The 21,076-nt window shown below is 41.9% G+C and overlaps 1 protein-coding gene across 2 annotated transcripts; it reads right to left on the reverse strand.

Annotated features, from left to right (window-relative positions):
* Window positions 1-324: 324 nt before the first annotated feature.
* pdgfab (platelet-derived growth factor alpha polypeptide b) lies at window positions 325-18,910 on the reverse strand. 2 transcript variants are annotated; one of them, XR_006008912.1, is made up of 7 exons: window positions 18,268-18,910; window positions 17,016-17,112; window positions 13,036-13,164; window positions 11,656-11,846; window positions 4,434-4,557; window positions 3,774-3,901; window positions 325-3,134 (listed from the first exon to the last, which is right to left on the reverse strand). XR_006008912.1 is itself a non-coding variant. In XM_041974044.1 (6 exons), exons 1-6 carry the CDS (start codon window positions 18,325-18,327, stop codon window positions 3,121-3,123), a joined length of 615 nt encoding a protein of 204 aa, XP_041829978.1. In that variant the 5' UTR covers window positions 18,328-18,908; the 3' UTR covers window positions 325-3,120. The 2 variants fall into 2 exon arrangements, 1 of the variants encoding a protein (XP_041829978.1); XM_041974044.1 differs by lacking the exon at window positions 3,774-3,901 and having other exon boundaries at window positions 18,268-18,908.
* Between the last annotated feature and the right edge of the window lie 2,166 nt (window positions 18,911-21,076).

Here is a 21,076-nt window from a genome sequence, read left to right on the forward strand (position 1 = left end):
GCAAATAAATTGTTTTTCTGTTGCAGATCCCTCTGTCCTTTAGGTTGTCTTGGAAAGGAAGTAGCTGTTTATTCCACTGAGGTGCAGGGTCATGCCAGCGCTGTGATGTTTTCAGACCACCTCAGTGCACTCATCATCATCTGTCCTGATTGTATGTGGCTGCATAAATTCACTGCTTTATATCATATTTGATCTGTTGCTCATTTATATATAGCCTTTTTACTTGACCAGTAATCTTTCTTAATTTATCATGAAATATCATCCCACATCACACACATCCCAATATAATGGACTCAACATCTAGCAAAAAGTTTCTTAAGCAGAAATGCATTTATTGTTGAAAACATAAATATATAAATTATGATTATTGCTGTTTTTACCCAAAAGAAGCTTTAAAAAGTAATAAAGGCTTGGTGATAGCATTGTGTTGTATTGTAATCACATACCTATGTGTGGTCCCTGATTTAGTCAAACAACTAACTTACATTGACATAATGTGGATGTTTACAGTAGTGAAACATCAGGCTATAATTATAGCACCAGTCAACATATGCTAAGTTAATTCAAAGGTGGCTATGTGATGTAATGTTCACAAAACAACAGAAGCTGATACAACCATGTTTCAGTCAAACTTACTTGACTTTCACTAGATTCTCTTCACATTGCACAGTGACTTATTCTTGGTTTATAAGAATAATCCCAGTCAAACTTCCTCATTTCAACACAGGGTGAAAGAAGATTGTAGTTTTCACACTATGTTGCCCTGCTTGTACATTCATCACTGTTAAAGGAACTGGGAAGGAAGGAGTTGTTTATTCCACTGAGGTGCAGGGTCATGCCAGCGCTGTAATGTTTTCAGACCACCTCAGTGCACTCATCATCATCTGTCCTGATTGTATGTGGCTGCATAAAGCATGAGTCCCTCCACAGGGTGGAGTGATTTGTTCTCCTGTCAACAGGGGAGTAAAGCCTGACTAAACAAGGAGCCCATTCATGCGGTTGTCGATTTGCTTTGCTCACTCATTCAATCTTCAAGATGGACTTTGCTCTTTGCAAGCAGAATATACAGGCTTAAAAAGCAGACTGGGCAGGCATCATCCTTATCAGTGGTAGAGATATGGTCGAAAAATATCCTCTTGTAGTAGACTGTGTGAAGGCACACACACAGATTGTGTGGCTTTGGAGTAACACAAGACGGTTGCAATGGAAAAAGTTTGTACACTGCACTCAAAAGATGTTTTATTGCAGGCAAAATGATTTTTGGGAAATTCTGCTTGATGTTGAGCTGAATATTGTGTGCAGGATCTAATGGTCTTGATAGCAGTGAATGCTTAGCAACGTCCACAGTTTGTATATAAATAGAACTGAAAGGAGCATGCAGTAAATTATGAGATCATGGCAATAATTAGATGTTTGAACAGGTGCATGTAGATTTTATTCACTAAGATCAGGGCAGACCAATAGAAATGTGTCTATAGGTCTCACCCATAAGCTTCAGCTCTACAGCAAAAAAAACCTCTTAATTGGATGGCGAAACTTCTGAGTTTCACAAACAATATGTTTCTTTCTGGAAAATGAAGTTGTTGGATTGGAAACCAGAAGTTTTGAATTTGCAAGCAAACATTTGGATATGCAAATTTAAGTTGCGGATTCACTTTTTAATGACATCTATTGTGCAATAAAAAATTTTTGAAGTGCAGTGTTTATAGTTAAGTTGTATAATAATGAAACAAAAGGTTTACATACATTCCCCTTATTTAGAAATACATTATAACTGCTCTATTATTTGGGTCCTGACATGATTGATTAGCACAAACTGATATATGCTTGTTTGTTTGAAATTTCATAAAGACTTATCACCTCTGTAGCTTAAGTTTTTAACCACTAACTATAAAGTTTCCTTGTATAAGCTGTTCTATCCCTTTATCCTTCTTGTCCTCTTTCCTTTTTACAGCTATGATGTAAACAGGCTACAATAGTGGCAGCCATTTATTCTTTGTCTATTGCTATACCTGCCCACATTTTTGCATGTTTTCCTATTACATTAAATACAGCCATTCAATCGCAACAAAGGAGGAAAAAAAACATCATTCCTGCTTGGAGATAAGTATGCATAATATATTTCATAACAAAAATAAAGCATCTTCCTGTACTGACTCTCACATCACCACCTTGCACACATATCCACACCATATGCAAGACTTGACATCAATCAGATATACTGTAATATAATACGAAACATGGTTGACAAGAAAACAACTATAAAAATGACACTGAGATTGTGATACTGATGAATACAAATAACCAGACCACACAGAACACTGGCGTGTCTGTGAAAATCATTAAAACACTTTTTTGTTCTTTCTTTTGTATTGAAAGAGACAAAAAGCAAATGTCCAGACATATAAATAGTTTGTAAGTAGCGACGCATCTTCCTTTTCAAATTTAACTGTACATAGCGGGCGGGGAAAGTCTCAGACAATCAGGAGTCTTGAAGATGATTTGCTCTTTAATCAGAGCAAACATCCTATAATTCAATGTTTTGATGCTTGATAGAGTCTTGAAAAAACACTCCTCAGCTGTCTATTTCTTTTTTCTTTGCATTGTTATTCCTATAGCTCTCTCTCTCTCTCTCTTTCTTCCTGTGTATTTAAGAGTCATTTAGATGGGGCAGGACACTTATGCTGAATCAGAGTGTTGGACTCCCATGAAAGCATCATCCAACTCATTTCTGTTTTGTGTCTTTTCAAGCAAAGTCTGTCACAATGTTCAACACAAATCCCTTTCATCATCACCCAGTGGCCTCTTTCTGCCCGCTTAGGCTCATTGGCATCTTCTTTTAAGTTCTCATTCACCGGCACAATTCAGTTGACTGGGTACATATCATACCACAGAGGCAGTCATCATCACTGGATATTGTTCTTTAAAAAAAAAAGCACCTTTGGCATCTTACTCATTTTTGTCTGTTGTCTATTTTTCAGTCTCTTGACTTAAAAGAAAAGTTTATTTTCTTAAACAGAGGTTGCATGGCAGTGGGAAAGAGTAGAGAGCAGGCATCCTGTTGGCAGCATGTTCTGTTTTAGGTCCCTCCCGTGCTGAACTCCGTTGTTCTGTCTGGTCTCACCTCACATCCACTGAAGGAAAGAGAGACAAAGCTTAGATTACAACCAGAACATGTGAAATACATGCATTTCATCATGGAAAAAATGTTAATAGATTTTGGATTTAGAACCCAATTTCATCAATTAATCCATGCTTTAAAAAAAATGACACAACACACACAAGACCGAAAGAGTTCTAAATAATATCCCTTCACATTGTAAAAACCTTGACCCAACAATTATGTCCGGTCATCATCCTGCATGTGTGTGTTCATTTTATTCATACCCAAGTACAGGATGGGATTAAGAAAGCCCTTTCTGTTTTGGAGGGTGATGAAAACTTGGTGGAAAGCGTAAACGGTGCCTTTTAAAAAGTAAAACATACCAAACAGTCAGAGGGCACAACACAACCGAACGCAAGCACAACACTGTGACACAAAGCAGATTCGGCAGGTATGCATGCTCAGCAGGCCACAAATTCAACATGCAGCATTGGGGCATTGAGCATGTTGCTCATTTGTCTTCTCACACTTATTGGCTGTGATGTGATTGGTGACAACACTGATTGGCTGTGATGTGACTGGTGACAGTGATTGACAGGCCCTCTCGGCACCCTGATTGGGGCAGTGCAGCACTAGTAGGTGAGAGAAGGCTTCAGTGCTTGAGTCCTACCTGTTCCCTTCACAGTCCTCCAGTGGACTTGGGGTAATGAGAGCAACTTTATTATGTCACCAATAAGTCCTTGCTGGGCCTTAGCTTTTTAGATTTCCTTTTTTTACCTTTAGCCTTTTTTAGATGGCCTGAAAACACAAAGTTGGAGAGGGTGGATTGGAGGGAGGGTTAAAAAGCAATAAGCAGGGTTTATGATACAGAAAAGAGCACAAAAGCCCTGGGACAGAAGCAGCGAGTGCAAAGATATAACTCTAAAGAATAAATTCTTCAGATGCCTTATCAGCACACACTACAGCGCTTATCAGCTCCCAGGGGGAGAAAGACTTCAGATCAAGGCACTGGCGGATTTACCTGTGTCATGCCAAGCAGCCTTTGAACACCCTACATTAACACACAAGTTTACACACACATTCTCATATAACAAGGCACAAACACACAGGTTTTACAGTTTTGCAACAGCAGGCCATCCCGTAGGTGTATACGTCTATGCGGGAGCAATCACGACATAAAGTGCAAAGCCAAGGCAGGAATAGTAGCATGAAGACATTAGGACACAGACAGGATTCAGCCATCAAATTCAGCTTCTGAGTTTTCTCCAAAAACCCAATGTTTGACCAACATTTCAAAAGATCTGCCATAAATATAAAGTATTGCATTTACCTGTTTCTGCATCGGAGTGCTCTACTACATGATGTGATGTGCAGATGCACTCAAGGTGGTCTTCTAATCGTACAAAGACTTCTTTAAGCTTGGGTTTCCTTTTCACATACTCCACCTTGGCTACCTGAAGAGAGGAAGAGAAAAAAGGTTAGCTCTAGGCTCCAAAACCACCTCTATTTCCCTCTGGGTGTCAGTGAATTCATACTCTTTGCCCATCCACAAATGTCATGAAATATTGCTCTGTGACTGATGACACATCCATAACTGGTTCATTAAAAAAAAAAAAAAAACAACAATAACAACAACAAAACTAACACAGCCATTGAATTGCCAGTCAACAGTGTGACAGAGCATTCCTGAGATGCTGATTCACTAGGTCCTACTTGTGTGCTCTTTAGTCTACAAGCAACTGAATGGAGTGTATGACCCTGTCCAAGCAATCAAAAACAATGGCAAAGGAGAGAGTGGGGTGGGGGTGTTGTACACCCTAAGGGCCTGGGAAGGTTTACTCTGGCAGGAGAAAAGAAGCTGGGAGATCCCCAGCTTCAAGCCTTAAGCATCCACATCTATACAGACACACACCTAAACTAATTCATCCTGTCTCAACATGTTGCTTTTAAACCATGTTTCTTCACCAGTTAAGGAAAGTTTTTCTTAGCGTGCATATAAGAAATACCATTTACTTGGTCCATTATAAGCAATAAAACCCCAAACAATGACAATTTCAAACTAACAAACACAGTTCAGGCAACACCTTATCAGTGTACAGCTTGGACCTCTACTTACTGTCTAGCAACTAATCCTCAGAGGGTTATGATCATGCTAAGCTTCTGTCAGAGATGAACTGTGTTGATTAAAGCTCAGATGAAAGCCCAATAGAAAAGGTTGAATGAAGGTTATGATCATATTGTTGTGTAACTCAGGGGAGGTGGCTGCATGCTTTTGCTTCTCTGATCTGTGCGCCAAGTGCAGGTAACATCCCAGTCTAACACTGAGAGGCCTGGAGCCATGTGGAAACAATATTCTCAGCTTCACCTATCCTAGTTACTGCACAAGAAAGGATATTGGTTGACAAGTTTCCAGCACTCTCTGGTGTTATGAGCAACACCGTTTTGTAGTCAACACGAAGCTAACACACGTAAACAACAGGCAAAAACTGATAAGAGGCTTTCTTCCTGTATTTCATGATGGCAACGCTAGTTCTCGGTGCTGAGTTAGTCATGAAGACCAATGGACATACCAAATCATGTCTGATAAAACAAAGTATAATGTTGACATTGACACGGAGAGCAAGCTGTAACAGTAGCTGCAGGGTGATCTGGTACAGCTGGAACAGAGGGAGGAAGAAGTGACCAGCAGTTTAAGCAGCCACTCCTTTGCAACAGTTTCTGTCTATGGAGGAAGAAGAAAGGGAGTGAAATGGGAATAAGCAAGCAGGAGAGGTATGCAGTGAGCAAACAGAAGACAATGGTGTCTGGGTTTTTGGTGGTGTGTTTGCTGTTACCGAGCCCTGAAAAAAAAGGAGAGCAGGTGAAAGGCCAAAGCGAAGCAGAAGGTAGGAGGGTGAGCCCTCACTCTAATTAAGGAACACAAGGGTGTGTGTGTGTGTGTGTCGAAGTAGAGGGGGGTTATCTGGGGGGGGGGGGGGGGGGGGGGGGGTCAACCATGATCATGACTTGTATTAAACGACATTTATGTGTTACCCATTAACATCTAGTTTCTGGGTTACCCACTGGGGAAATTTATTAAACTGACAGGATAGATAGAGGAGTTATCAATGGTTTGTTGTTATCTACTGAAAGTGCACACAGCTTCATAGAATGACACAAGTTTCACAGGAAACCGCTGCCAATATTTAATCACATTATCTGACTGAAAAAGATGGAGAGAAGAGGAAAGCAAAAGAGAGATGAAAGATGCAGCTGCCTCTGCAGGCGAGTCTGCTGCCATTGGTTACAGGAATGTCTGTGCTGAGGGAGCTTCAGAAATCACCAGCAGGAAGCAAAACGCCTTGTCAGACACTTACTACTGAAGCTGTTCCTAATGACTAACACACACACACACACACTTACTCTTCTGGCCAAACCAACAGCTATTGACAGAAGGATGACGTGATGAGCTCCCTTAATGTGAAGCTCATTGGTAAACTTGCCTCCTGCCCCCCACACAGCAGGGTTAAAAACATTCCCTGCAGGATTTACAACACTGACATGTGCTTCTTTGTCTAACTGTTTATCTATGTGCTACAGATGTATATTATTGCCTGTTTCTTGTGTTATATAAAAGAGTTGATGCTACTATAAAATAGTTGATGTCTTCTTTCCAACTTTACTTTTATATTGAAGTCTGTTTTTTGCCACTTCTTCAACTCTGCTCTAGCTTCCATTCTGGCATAGATTCTGTGATTTCCCAAGTAACACAGATCAGAAAGAGACCCCTGTGTTGCAGCAAGGGGCCCCACACTCTCTTTGTATAAATCAAGCAGTTCTGAACTCCCTAGAAAGCCAGGGCCTTGAGAAAAAGTCCCCTGAGTGGCTGTGGAATGATATCCGATCCAAAGGATCGGGGTGAGACACAGGGCTCTGGGAAGCACACCCCCTATAGTTTGTCCCCAGTGTCACCACAGCACTCCATGTGAAGCCAATTGTCCCAGTCGGGCTAATTGGGAATTCCCTGAGCACAGAGCACTGATGACAACATGATGGAGGGGAAAATTTTGCTTCAGCCTTCCAAGAAAAACACAGTGGGGATGTGGATGTACACTGCAGGCCATGGCAAACTGGAACAGTGACAGAATGAGGCAAAAATAAACACAAGTGTATGTGTATTTGCAGAATGGAAGGGTGGAAAGAGGCACGTTAGGGTTGCAATTCATCCATCAGGAGGGAAATTAGACAACAGAGACTTAGTGTTTGTTGTCTAGAAAAAAAGAGGAGGACGTTGAGACTTTGTGTATCTCCATGTGTTTGTTTGTCTACCTGTTCCCTGAAATAAGGAGTACAGCAATCCACAGAAAATGAAGACTGGATGTCAGAAGAAGACCAAAACAAACTGCTGCTGTCCCCAAACAGCAGAGACAGTGTGCAAAGAGTCTGACACACCTCCCTTCCCTTAGTTAACCATCATGCAATGGTGCAACATCTTTAGATCTTTCCAACTCAAAGTGCACAGTCACAGATTACAAAATTCAAAGAAACACATTTCTGAGCACCTAAAAGAGAAAAAGTGAACAGCAGTTTTAATGAGAAAGCAACAAAGATGGAATAACTGGCAGATACTTGACAGTCAAATTAGAGAGCGCTGTTCAAGGAAAGACAGAGACCAAGGAGGGAGTGAAAAACTATTTCACATAACAGACAATCAGACTCCAGGACTGAAGCAGTCTGTAGAGAGGAGGTGTGGAGGGGAGGATGAAGTCAGTGGGGAAGAGCAGGGGGGAGGACAGGAGCGGAGGAGCGAAAGTAAATACAGAAACAAGGCAAAATATGATTAAAATATGCATCTACTTTTCCCTGCTGGAGCTGATGCATTCCAGCCGGTGCAGCAGTAGCCAAACTCTCAGTCTTCTTGCTTGGTCAATACACTCCCATGGTCTGTGACCTGCTCCACCATACACACACAGTTACACACTGACAAACTCCCTCACCCTTCTTCATAGTTGCAGAGTTGAGCGAATCAAAGAAAAAATAATTCACAGCTGCAAGGGACTTCAAACAGGGAGGCCCCTCATTCTGTTCCCATCTGATGCCCCCCCCCCCCACACACACACACACACAGACACACACACACCCTGTCTTTCAGATCGTCATGAATCATTCTCACTGTATCACCATCACAGTGTCTTATATTTATGAAACACTCTATAAGTCAGAGTCCCACACAACCGCAGAGAAATAGCTACTGCTTCCCCCAACACCCGGATGTGACCCTCTGTCGCTGAGGTAGCTGTCAGTGTGTGTGTTTGTGTGTAGAGGTTGGGGCCGGGGGCTGGCGCTGAGAGATGTGTGGACCCCCACACTCAGCACTATGGCTATTTCAACCAGACCTCTGTCAGCCTCCACTTTGATCCAGAAGCCATCAACACTTCATTACTCTGCGGCCCGTCTTCCTCTTGCAGCAGCTTCACATAAATGGCTTTGCATTTGGGGGAGTTTACGTAGCATAGCATGAAGTGCTCGCATTCTCTCCCTCACAGTCTCACCCACAAACACACGTTCCACTTGGTTTACACAGATGTGTGCTGATGACCCTCAATAACCTCTGGAAAATACTTGCTTCAATGCCAATTAAAGGTTCCCAGCTACTAAACAGCTAAATAAGATAAACTGAACCGAATTGTAACAGTAATATACCAAGCTTATTAGATTAAGGTCCATCATGAGGGCAGTGAAAAGAGCTGGTTCTCATGTTTGCTGCTATTTTCACAGTTGTGCCCCAAACTATCGATTTCTCTAAGAATGTTTTTTGTTTTGTTTTGTTTTGTTTTTTTTTAAATCCAAGTTTAAGTTATATTTACCCTGTGAGAATACCTATTATCACTTGCTATTTTTTTCTAATTATATGCATATTTTTTCAAACCTGTATATAAGCTTATCAGTAGCATGATGAAGGGGGGTGTAATGTACTAGTAAACCATCTCTACCATGGAACCACCAAAAGTTAATGAGTGTGAGGATGAGTGACAGGTCCATTCTTTGCTTGTGTCATTATGCCCTATTTACTCTGTTCCATAGGAAGAAGACACAGAGGGGGATTTAGATTCACACGCTCACATACATACAGTACGTATGTACAAAGACAAATCTGCAAAAGAATGCATGCACACTAAGATCAGATGCTAACTATCCCTTCTATTGCATATAAACATTGCCAGTCTTGTTTCATTTATTTCACCACAGCGAGAAGTGGAAAATGTCTACTTCCACTGGGAAAAAAGTGACAAAGACAGGATGTTGTGATTGGGGAGGTGGATGTGCTGTCATTAAAAGTGTACAATGAGGAAGAGATGTCAACTTTAAATATTCTGGGATTATGGAGTCCAAATATGTACACATGGAAAAATCAAGTTTCAGGGCTTGAAAAATGGACCAAAGTTTAACAACAACAGCAACAAAAAAGAAAATGTGAAGAATTAGAGGGGGTCAAGAGAAGACAAATAAAATAAAGAATGGGACTTTAATATCTTCCCTCTTTTTTTCCTCAGGCTAGTCCTATTTAAAGTCTCTGTTTTTTTTATTTTTTATTACCCCTCTACTGAATAAAACAAGCTTGTACAGAACAGGGCCTGCACAGACCTGTTCTGTTTTGTTAGGACTATAGCATGAAAATGTAAAGGAGAAGAGAAAGAGAGGAGGTGTAATAAATAAATAATGGTGTGCATTCGGGCAAAAGTACAGTGACGTGAGATGGAAACCAAGCCAAACCCAGCAAAAATGTTCTTTTCCCATCTTTGGCCTGTAGGGGAAAAAGTCAGACACAGTAGGCAGACAGCATTTTTAGTTTTCTAATAAATGAAGGGAGAAGCATTAACTGAACCCCTACTCCGACTGAGGGGATAGACAGAAAAAAAAAACTTGACATGAGGCAATGTTTCTTACATACAATGTGGTGAATGTCTCCTGACCGGAGGGAGCCCTGACGGATGACCTTTCCAGGGATGCAACGCCTTTCAGCCCACTTTGCCAGCTGCTGGAACCACATGGAAAACTGTCCCCCACCCTGAAACCCTCTCCATCCTGCCTGAAGCTCCCTCTCAAGTCTGTACACTCATTTTGTCCTCAATGTCATAAGGGGGACATGGACAAAGTTGTATGGACTACAGCATTCCAAGAATAGCTAAATCAAGCATTATAGTGTCTTCCATGCTGTCGTCAGGGTTTCTGCATCTTTCCTCATCACTGTGATCACAGACAGAGCTTCTATTGACGATGACAGACACCAGCTGTCTGGTAGACAGAGAGATGGATGAGCTTGCATGCAGACAGATACACAGGGTTGCCCTGTATATCAGAGCTGGACTTTCTTACCACAATATGAGTCAGCATTTCTGACCATAAACCCTCTGCTCTGTTTGCAATGCTTTTGCCCTACAAAGGTTGTCTTGTCAGTAAGGAGGAGGTGGAAAAGAATGTCTTCATATCCTTACAAAAATCTCCATAACTTGTACCTGTATGTCAGGGACTGGTGTTTGTTTTATTACTTTGCTACTCTATCAAAGCGGCAACTTTAAGGTACAGAGAAAAAAAAGAGAAAAAGTGTTGTGCCACTGTGTCTGGGCAAGATCATAACAGCAGAGATTATTTAGCGCAGATCTAGACTGGCTGAGAAACACTAACACAGTCAGTGTTCCTGGCTGTCCTGTTTATCCCCTGGTTGTCTCTTGTTTTTACTGTACAGACCACATAACTCTCATACTTCCTAACAGAGCCTCACACCAACTAACAGGTTGTAGTGTAAATACACCAGAGATACATCTCAGCTCCAGCCACCATGTCTCCTCTGATCCTGTGCAGGACATGTTTTTAAGCAACATATGCCAAGGAGCCTCAGAGAACAGTGCATCCCTCTTCAATTACTCTCATTCTCTATGCCACTTTGTCTCCTTACAGGAAAGACTAAATGCCAAACAAACGGAAAGTGGAGGAGCAGCCGTGCAACGACCAGTGACACTCAGACATTCTCAAGACACAGGAGACTGTTTCTTCATCTCTATCTCTCTCTGTTTCTGCCTGTCTTACACTTGGCAGGAGCATCCCTCAAGGGGTCAGTCCCTCAACAGATGTCCTGGTTAAAAGTGCCAACAAGCATCTCTCCCCACCTCCCTTACCCCTCTTCTTCTCCTCCTCACTTGCACTATCCTGGCACAGTCACTTAGGACTTCTGCCAAACATGGGATAAAGTGATGAGGAGAGAGGGTGGTGATCATCTGAAATGGAAGAAGGCTGTTGGCATAGGGGGCAGCGGAGGTTAGATGACTGATATTTATGAAGTGACCGAGAAGTTTTAGAAGAGAAAGGTTGACTGAGAAGAGGCGATGTAAAGGAAAAGAAGCAGGATGGTATGTTGTGTTTTACTCACCTGGTTTCTCCTAGTTATGATGATGATATACTCTGCTTTTACCCTCACAATACATTAATGAGTTGTAGTAATTGTGTGTGAATAGACATGCTTTTTAGCAAGTCAATCCCTTGCAACCAACATACTTTGTGGGTGTGGGATTTACCTTAACGGTGCGGTGGTGCTTGCGGGATGGGTGACACCGCATGTTGCTGGTGTTGCAGCAACCTGTGCAGCGCTTCACCTCCACACAGGGTGGCCATATCAGGAAGTTGGCAGACGTGGGATCCACCTGGCTCCTGGGGATCTCATAGATCACTGTTCGTGTTTTACACACTGCAGGGACTGCCTCCTCAACTGAAAGACAGACAAGTGGCGTTAATAGATTTGGTCTGCATGACACATATTCCAACTGCAAATGATTGCAGATGTATGTTAAGATCTGTTTTTTCTCACTCACAGGGGCTTGCATTCTTTAGCTGCTCATTATTTGATGACTCACTTGACGTGAAAGCTGTTTGTCTTACCTCAGATCACACTTGACAACTTTTAACTGTTATGAGTGCAAGCTATCCAAGTCGCTGATCTCATATCAGCTAAAGAGCTTAAGAGTATCTAAGACATAACAACGAGTGGTCCATTGTTAAGAGCTTTTGCTGGGGTTAATGTAGCATGACTATGCCAGAAAACCTTTGTTTCCACCAGTGGGAGATCTAATAATGGCCTTTAACCCTGCTCCCATGGTAAAAAAGAGAAAAGTTGTAATCATTTGTTTCAAATGCAATGTACTGAGAAGCATCCATAACTAAAGATTTGACAATGTACAGTAAGATACCATTATTTCGTAAAGATGATATGTCCATCATGCACAGAATGTGAGGGCTTTTGTGGAGAGCTGCCAAAATCGTATGCTATTTCATAATCTTATGATTGGGCACATATAGATGAACTATGACCAGCCATTTCATCCAGTGTTGCTTTTAGTGCCATGCTGCCGGGAAAGATGCAGGGCGCACGCAGGCAGCCTTAACACAGACACCCCATACTACATGATATACTCTACGCCTTGATCAGATATCGTACCGCGTGGCATTTTATGAAGAAATCTGACTGAGAGCCCAGGCAAGCTGCAACTTGAACCCTGAATGGCTGGAATTTCCACACTCGAGGATATATTTCTCTCCTGACGCTTCTGTCTTAGATCTGCAAGCCTCGGGCCAATTAAAAGCTTTCGTGTCAGATGTCCTCGTCAACCTCATGCACCAGCTGCTTTTCTCATGATTCCTTGATTGCCATAAATACTGGGTAGATGACTTTATTAGGGTTTCCTTTTAACCTCTAAAAAGCAGTATAAAAACCACTAAATGTTAGCTTTGTTTGACATTAGAGTAAAGTGATCTGTTTCATGTCCTGGGAACTCATGTGTTAGAGGTGATGTTTAAGATACAAAATATTTTAAGGGCATTTTGGCACTGTGTGTGCCACGTGGTGATGTATGTAATGTCAAATAGCATCATGATGCAACCCCTGACAGTGAAGTTCTTACCTATACTCCTCTTGCGTCGGCTGTGTAGCTGGGAGCTCTTTAGATCTTTGTAGTAACCATGATGATGAGAGAAGTTCTTGTAGTGGTGCTTGTGGTGCTTGTGCTCCTCAATAACATCATTTCCCGTACCTCGTCAAAACATAAGGTCATCATATTAATAATGAAACATATAAAGGAAGCAAGCACACTAAAAGCTTATCCAAACAATAAACCAGCTATAAGCCAGTGACCAACACTGCAGCTTTAAAGATATTGAATGGCAGTGATGTCTGGCTTGGTAGGTTTCACTTATGGGGTACATGTGATCTGTTGCTGATGCTTTATATACCCTTTCCACCATTCCACAACAAACAATGTGTCGGTCAGTCTGACTTGTTTGCTGTGCTCTATGTTTGAGCTCTTGATTTACTGGATGGATTAACGTTTTCTTCAAGATACTAGTTGGACAGCAGCTGATGATGTCTTAAAATCCAGTGAACAGCCCAGAGTGCAGGCAGGAGGCAGAGTTTTACACAGACCTCTGTGTAATTGCAAGCTTTATGTGTCCGCTTCATTCACTGATTTGGCTGAACTTTCGTAACAGGAATAAAGTAGCTAGACACAGGTGAGTCAGCATGGACTTTCAAAAACAAGAAGCTTTCATAGACACACGAGGGACTAAAGTGGTCATTTGACAGGTGGTGCTCAGTCACCATTATTTCTGCACATAATTAGAGGTTTGGTGTCTCTCATTTACTGAAAGTGTTTGCTTTTCAGTCATTCAGTGGTTCGGGAAAGTACATGTTTTGTTGTGCTACTATGTTAGTTTTTTAAGTTCTCTAGCATGTTCTCTAGCTAAACAAAAAAAAAATGTTCTCCAGCTCCAGACCAATATAGCCACTTCAGCTTTTTCACAGTCATGGTCATCTGATAAAGTGTGCTTGTTTTGGTCCCCACCCAGAGTAGAAGGTGGATTTCAGAAAAATGCCAGAGCAGCAATAAAATGATAACGCTTTTCCACAGGATACTGCGCTGAGAGTGTCTGAGGTTGTTTGCAAAGTGGGTGGGTTTACCTGTCTGTAATACGGCATATCCACCCCACCTGGCTAACACAATCCAATGCCTGTATACTCAACATAAACACATGCACACAATTAGACAAACTCCTCTTATTATCCTCCATAACATGCTAAAACCTAAAGTATACAAGCACAACAAAGCTTAACCATGCACAAACACAATCCACTCATCCACTTTCTTTGTGCTCTGACCAGAGTTATCTAAGGGATTTCCTCTGGCTATACATGGTCCAACACAGTTGTTTATTTGCTATTTGATGCCTTCTTTTTCTAGGTCTGTCAGGTATATGGCCAAATGTAGTGTCTTCAGTAAGTATTGAGAGAATTTCCTTCCACCTTGCTGTGCAGTCAGTCAAGCAGCCAGTGTCCAAAAGCCAAAGGTTCATAGAAGGAAAGTGTTGCCTGCAGCTGAAGTAGGCCGTTCAGCAAAAGGCTGAGCCATCAGTCTGTCTGACACAAGCACAAACTGTACACTAACATAACTGATTGTATACACTTAAATATGCACCTACTCTGTCTGCATTACTGTTAGGTACACTTATTTTCCCAAGCAACCTTTAAGTGCTCTGGGCCACTGCCTCCTAGTATGCTTTCTTTTATTTCACCCATTGTATCCATCTGTTCATCTCCTGTCAAACGAAGGCAAGACTGAGGAAGGGTGTTACCCTGGTGGCCACCTGCAAACCGTGAAAAAGTCCATTTAGACTACAGTCACCTTTTCATTCAAATAAAATTACATTTCTATACTTTCTCCCCCCTTTTACTCCAAAAAGAGATTATAAAATATGGAATGAGGAATTATATATTCATTTGGAAGGAATGTGAATGTAAAACACAGGTATACAGAGAAGCAGAATAAGGAAGGGGAAAGGTGAAAGGAGGAACAGTGCAGGAGCGGAGTGAGGGGTTTGTTCCTCTCCTGGTTCCAGGTGACTAAGCGGTAATAACATGCCCGGAGCATAGAGACAGGAGCAGGAGACAGTCACTTGCCATGAATCAGGCTTTCATGACTGGCAAATTACTCTCTCCATTAGCTAAGGGCCTGGACTCCCTCCTTTTACTCCTCCTCCTCTCTTTCTTTCTCCCTCTCCTTATACAAATAGCTAACATGTTGTTGACTTTTTGGAGCAGAAGACTCCGTAACTCTTCCTCTGCCATTCTTCATTGCTTTGTTATTTTTAACAGTTGCTTGGCTGAGTTGACAAAGTATCAGCTCAGGTCATATAACCAACAGGTCCCCCCTTGTGGGTGTGAAGACAGGTGTAACGCACGATAATGTTGTTCTGAACACTTTGGGTTCAGTAGTAGTGCAGCTAAGCGTATGGGAGGTGAAAATGGTGCCGACTTTTCAGAGACAAAGCAGATTGCACAACTTTGTGGCCTCTCTAAGTGAGGCAGAAATATAACTTCAAGATTCCTGTTACTCCCTCCTCCACCTCTGCCCCCTGCCAAGAGTCAGGTTCCCTTTTCTGTCAAAGTCCTTCACTGAAAGAGATAAGAGTAGGCAGGCAGGGGGCCACCTCAGGAGGGAGACAGGGATAGAGAGAAGGAATAACGAGGAGAAAAGCACCTCAGGGGCCAGACAGCCATCTGCAGACTTCAACAAGGTCATCTCATCTGTCAGTCAGTGCTGAAGAAACTGTCCTCACAAAAGCAAATGCAAGTCTGCACTGAGCACAGCAGCGCTAAATGAAACAAAGTCACTGTGGATCCCTCAGGCCTTCAAAGCAACTTTGCCTCTGAACTAAACAAATACTTCTAAGCCTGTCTTTTTCCTCTCTGGTTGTTATACCATGTCATCTACAGCTTAGCCTATATCGCTAGCCTTCCTGCCGCTACCATCTCCAACAAAAGTTCTGAAAATACCCCTCTGGCTGGCGTCAAAGGTCTTTTAATGGGCTATCCAGGGTCACCGAGCTGACCCTCAAACATACTTATGTACTCATAATAATAATCAGCATACCACTGTTACCCTGCAAAATATTACTCTGTTTGACGAAAGACAAGTTAATTCAACTATAAACACCTATTCTCATGCCTGAGGCACTGTAAGGATCTATTCTGAGCTCAATGTGAAGTGGGGTGCTCACTGTTGTCAACAACAGGTTGCTTTGACTGTAAATTAATAAAAGGAAAATAATAATGATGTTGTGTCATCAGTTAATTCATCCTCCAGAAAAGTAGACTCAGTGACACACGGAGAATTACTTAATTAAAAACCTGATCTTAATTATGCTGCTTTGCTGATATAAGCTTTGGGGTTTCTAATCAGCTTTGATTACTTAGGTTGCTTGCATCACTTGGGAATGTTAAAGCAAACATAGTAATTGCCTATTTCCATCAGCAAATCTTTGCGGGAGAGCACTGAATTAGATATATGGCAGGAGCCTGTGTAAATAGAGGCTCATATGAAGCAAACAGCTTCTTCCAGTGGACCAATGTAACTTAATCTAAGGCAGTCTGAGACAGTTTCTGAGCACAGAGGAAGCACAACCCAAAGCACAAGAAAACCTGCTTGACATGCATGCTGCTGTCTCTTTTACTCTATTTACAGGGCAACAAATGTTGCTGTCTGCTTGCAATAAAGCCAGTTCAGTGCAGTAACCGCTACAGCTGAGAGAATATGTCAGTGAAAGTCAACCTTTGTCACATGTGTACTGTAAAAGCACCTGTTATGTTTACTGACTTATCTTCCAAGGCTGCAAAAAGACTAAATACCTTGCAGACAAAATATTTGGTAAGGCATAATGATAAAAGCTTTTGATATAGAGCTTGATTTATTATGTGTTCCACCATATAAAAATGAGAGCTCTGCAACTAACATTTTTTTATGACTAGAGAAGCTCCATAGAACAATTATGCTCTTTAGAACAACACTGTACCACATGTCTTGTGATAAGAGTAACAAGAGGCAGAATTTACCTACGGAGTCAATCTCCAGTAACCGCTGGAGGTCGCTGATGCTGTGGATTTCACTGTGGGACAGCCGGTCTATCAGCTCCTGGGGAAACTCTGCTTCCTTCAGGGGGAGCGGGGAGGGGGGGCAAAGAAAATCAAACATGTTAGAGAAGTGTCGGGTCAGTGGGAAATGAGTGTGTAATTGTTTGTCTGTAAATAATGAAGAACCAAACAAATAGTAATAGGACAACTTTGCAACTGTTCGACAAAAAGCAGGCCGATATAACCAGTTACCATCCATGAACCTGTTCTCCTTATTAACTGAGAAAGAGCCCCTTTAAGAAATTAGGCTGCACAGTTTAAGTTGCCTCTTGTCTTGCAGGACAACGTTGCCTGAAGTGTAGCCTATTGATGGGATAATAAACTCAAATAACTATAGGGCTAATCAGTTTTTTTTAATGATTTTCTCGTTGTTTCACAACATTACTTAAACATTTCCACGTGAAATGCTTAAGAAATTAAGCGAGTTTCACTTCGTTTTTCGACGATTGAATAGACTGTTCAAACTGAATTCCGAATAAATAAATAAATGTATGAACAAATATGCCTCCAAATAAACGATTCACACGTTTTAATTCAAGTTTCGTTTCTGCTCAGATGGTGAACAAGAATCAAGTGGAATTTGGACGTCAGGCTTCAGGCTGTGTGAGCGGCACCGCTTCAGACTTGGCACTTGTTGCAGTCCTGCAGCACCTCAACTTGAGCAAACCGTGCAGGCTCACAGGAACAGAGGCTATTTTTATCAGCCGGCGCGGTTCCCATGAACCCGCTCGGTCCAACCAAAACGTTTGTTCAGTTGGCTTAAGCTACAAACATATTTGGCACAAAAACTAAATATAACTGCGATATGCGACCAAGCGCAGAAGCAATCGATGCGCAACGGTCCATGTAGTGTGAAGCGCAGTATGCGCCGTTTGTTCCACTGGATAAATTTAAATAGCTATTTTTTTTATCCTTTTAATGACAACTTCTCTGTCATCTTAAAAATATGTTGTGAGTAACTTCAAATGGAGAACTACTTAGAATGTCATTGTCTGTCTTGATAAGGCTTTATATAAAAATATATTCGTAGTTTTCTGTAGGCATCAAATTGCTATGACATGTGCGTGGCTCTTTACATAAATGTGCGCTCCGTGGGACCTTTGCACCTTCAGGGGAATCAAACTATCCGAAGCCGTAGGCTACCAATCTGACTGATGAGCTGTTGGTACTTTACCTCAGCGGTGGCCAGCAGGTACGTCGTCCACAGCAGGAAGTAACAAAGTGCGGGTCTCATCTCCTTTCAATTTAAAGTTAAGTCCGAACACAAAAAATGTGCTGTTGTGTAGGAGCCCGAGAGTCGCTCCTGGCCCCAGAGGATCCACAACCATCCCCTCGGGGTGAGAAACGAGAGTGTCAGAGCAGCTTAGCGGGCTCACTCAGACGCGGTGCTGCACTTGCTTCAAGTCTGAGAAGGCTGGAAGTTGATTCTTGTTCTTCACATTAGGCTGCGTCCTCTTGAACAAGCCCTGTGCTGCACCTCGACATAGTTCCTTACGCGCAAGCGAGACAATTCCGAGAAAAAAGCCTGACGCACATTGCACTTGCCCTTCACCTTTTAAAAACAGGCTGCAAACTTTAGCCCAGCACAATAAGATGTCAAAGACGAAACGCGGCTCCTTTTCTTTGATAGATCAGACAGGACTAAGAATCACGACTATTATAGTTGTTATTAAAAGTCTTTAATGAAAATAATCCAAATGAGCAGATGCCCTCAGAAAATCACAAGGGAGAAAATTGTCCGTCCTGGCTATCCCAAGCCTGTCTTGCAGCAGTCTGTACAGGTCCTTGGCTAGGACTCTGGAGTGAATGGTGTCAGAGCTCCTCTGAGCCACTGGATATAGAGAGCCAGCAGCTCCGTGCCCGTTGCGCCTCCCCTCGCGTTTTAATGATTGTGCATCTATTCAGCAAGGGGAGCTGGTTGGCTGCTTGGATGACTTAAGACTCCAAGAGCACGTCCCCAACCCCCCTCAGCTAGTGTGTTTGTGCGTGCGTGTGTGTGTGTATTTCCTTTAGCGGAGCGACCATTCAGAGATTCAGTCTGTAATCTAATTTTGATTGTCTGCGATAATAAAGAAAAATTGCCCAACGGTACTAAAAGAAGGGATGAAGATGATGATGGTGCAGATGAATATGATGATGAGAACGTGACACTGATTAAATAAAGACATGAGAGGATGGTATGAACTTAATTTCAAGGAAATCACTTGGGTTTCTTGGTCATTTGATGGATGTAATTTAATTGATGCAAAATAGAAACATGTAAAATCATTCTCTTTGTGATGATGATCATGACCGATGATGCTTCATGATGAGGGGTAGTGGCACATGCTTTCTTTGTGCATTTATGTTCAAATCAAAAGAATCTATTTATGTGTTATGTAATGTTGTAAGATGATCCTTTTTTAGTTGTTTTTTTTAAGATAATTTATTATGTACCTTTGTGGATAAGATTTTTGGCCACAGGAAGCAACTACTTAACTGCAGGTTCACAACTGACTGGTCCTAACTTGTCCTGAGGAAGCCGACAGTTGCCTTGTGCTGTGCTGGGAGGTCTAGGAGAAAAGCCCAAGGGCCTGATAATGGAGACATACCTAAAGGAACAGAGGCACAGATAGACGGCATGCTCACACATTAACAGCCAAAGGTGACAATCAGCAGGGAGCCACAGGTCAGCCAACCAGGTGGTCCACCCTACACCTTGTCCATTCAGCTGGATCGCACAGCATGAGGAAAGCCTGGGGGCGTTGTGACTGGAAACATTACACAGAGAAAGCTCTGCAACAGATGGTAGAGTAATTAATGCAACTATTTTAATAGACCAGTGGTGCTCATTTTAGGATGGCACTGGTGCTGTAGAATGAATCAAATATTTTTACAATAAATTTCCCTCAGCTAGTAAGTCATTTATGAGATCTTGCTGCTGTTGAGGTGTCTTTCTCAAAATGTACAGCCCTTCACTCTTTTATCCTTTTTTACTGTAGAAGGCTGCATGTATGTGTTAAAGGATGTGATGCTGTGGGAAAAAGACTGACTGGTGACAGAATGTTAATCATAAACCCTGTGTGATACTATGTATTGTTGTCATGGTTACATCACAGGTCAGTCTCCCTCTCTGGATGGACTCTCATTGAAAAGCATGACTCATGTTTTCTTTTGTTTTGATTTTTTGTTTTGTCTTTTTTAAGTGATTACTTCACATCACATTGGGAAGGAATAGTTAAAGATGAAGCCCAGTTTTATATTTTTCACTACGCATCTTTTGTGTTTTTGATATATGTATTTCTTTAGCTTGGGACACAGAAGTGGGAAACACATATGAGATGGGAAGGAGTGGCTATGTATTGTTTATATAAAGAAGGGGGAAATATGCAGAACTGCCCAGATGGATTATCACTGGACTTACATTAATCACTAAGCCAAAAATCAAAACAGTACGGTTACAAATCAGTCTCGCTTTCTCTGTTCTTCCCTTTACACTGCAAGAACCATTGTTTACTAGCAACTGATGTCTGTGTACCTAACAACATTAACTCCATTAAATGATTTTATAGATGCTGGTGCACAGTAAATCTAGCCATAAAGACTCTGTGGAGAGGACGCTGTGAGTGAGGTGATGACTCCCAGTTTGCCCCTGGGCCACACAGTTCCCATTTAGAGAAGAACTGAGGGGGGATTGGGGGCGAGGGTGTTGTATGTTGGTTATGAGTTGCAAAGTCTCTTCTATATTAGAAAGTGGGGATCTCTTGTATTGTCTTGACCATGTTATTTAATTTTTATTCTAGAAGCAATGACATGAGGGTTTTATAAATGGGTGACTTTTAGCTGAGTACACTTAGATCTGTGTTATAGTCAAAACAAACCAATGAAGGCAAAGGTTAGAGGAAGAAAACAGAAACCCTCCCATTAAAGTCGCACAGACACAGAGGAAAGGAGTTTCATTATGGAAAGCTGTTTGTTCTCTTTTGACTTCTCACCAACCAGCT

The sequence above is a fragment of the Melanotaenia boesemani genome, chromosome 2, assembly GCF_017639745.1.
Source record: "Melanotaenia boesemani isolate fMelBoe1 chromosome 2, fMelBoe1.pri, whole genome shotgun sequence".
Taxonomy (NCBI): domain Eukaryota; kingdom Metazoa; phylum Chordata; class Actinopteri; order Atheriniformes; family Melanotaeniidae; genus Melanotaenia; species Melanotaenia boesemani.

Excerpts from the sequence above, each read along its gene's own strand:
- pdgfab (XM_041974044.1), bottom strand. The coding sequence starts at position 18,327 with ATGAGACCCGCACTTTGTTACTTCCTGCTGTGGACGACGTACCTGCTG. Across the intron at positions 11,847-13,035 it reads CCGACGCAAGAGGAGTATAG|TTGAGGAGGCAGTCCCTGCA; the intron begins GTAAGAACTTCA and ends TCTGTCTTTCAG. Across the intron at positions 4,558-11,655 it reads AGCACCACCGCACCGTTAAG|GTAGCCAAGGTGGAGTATGT; the intron begins GTAAATCCCACA and ends TCCTCTCTTCAG.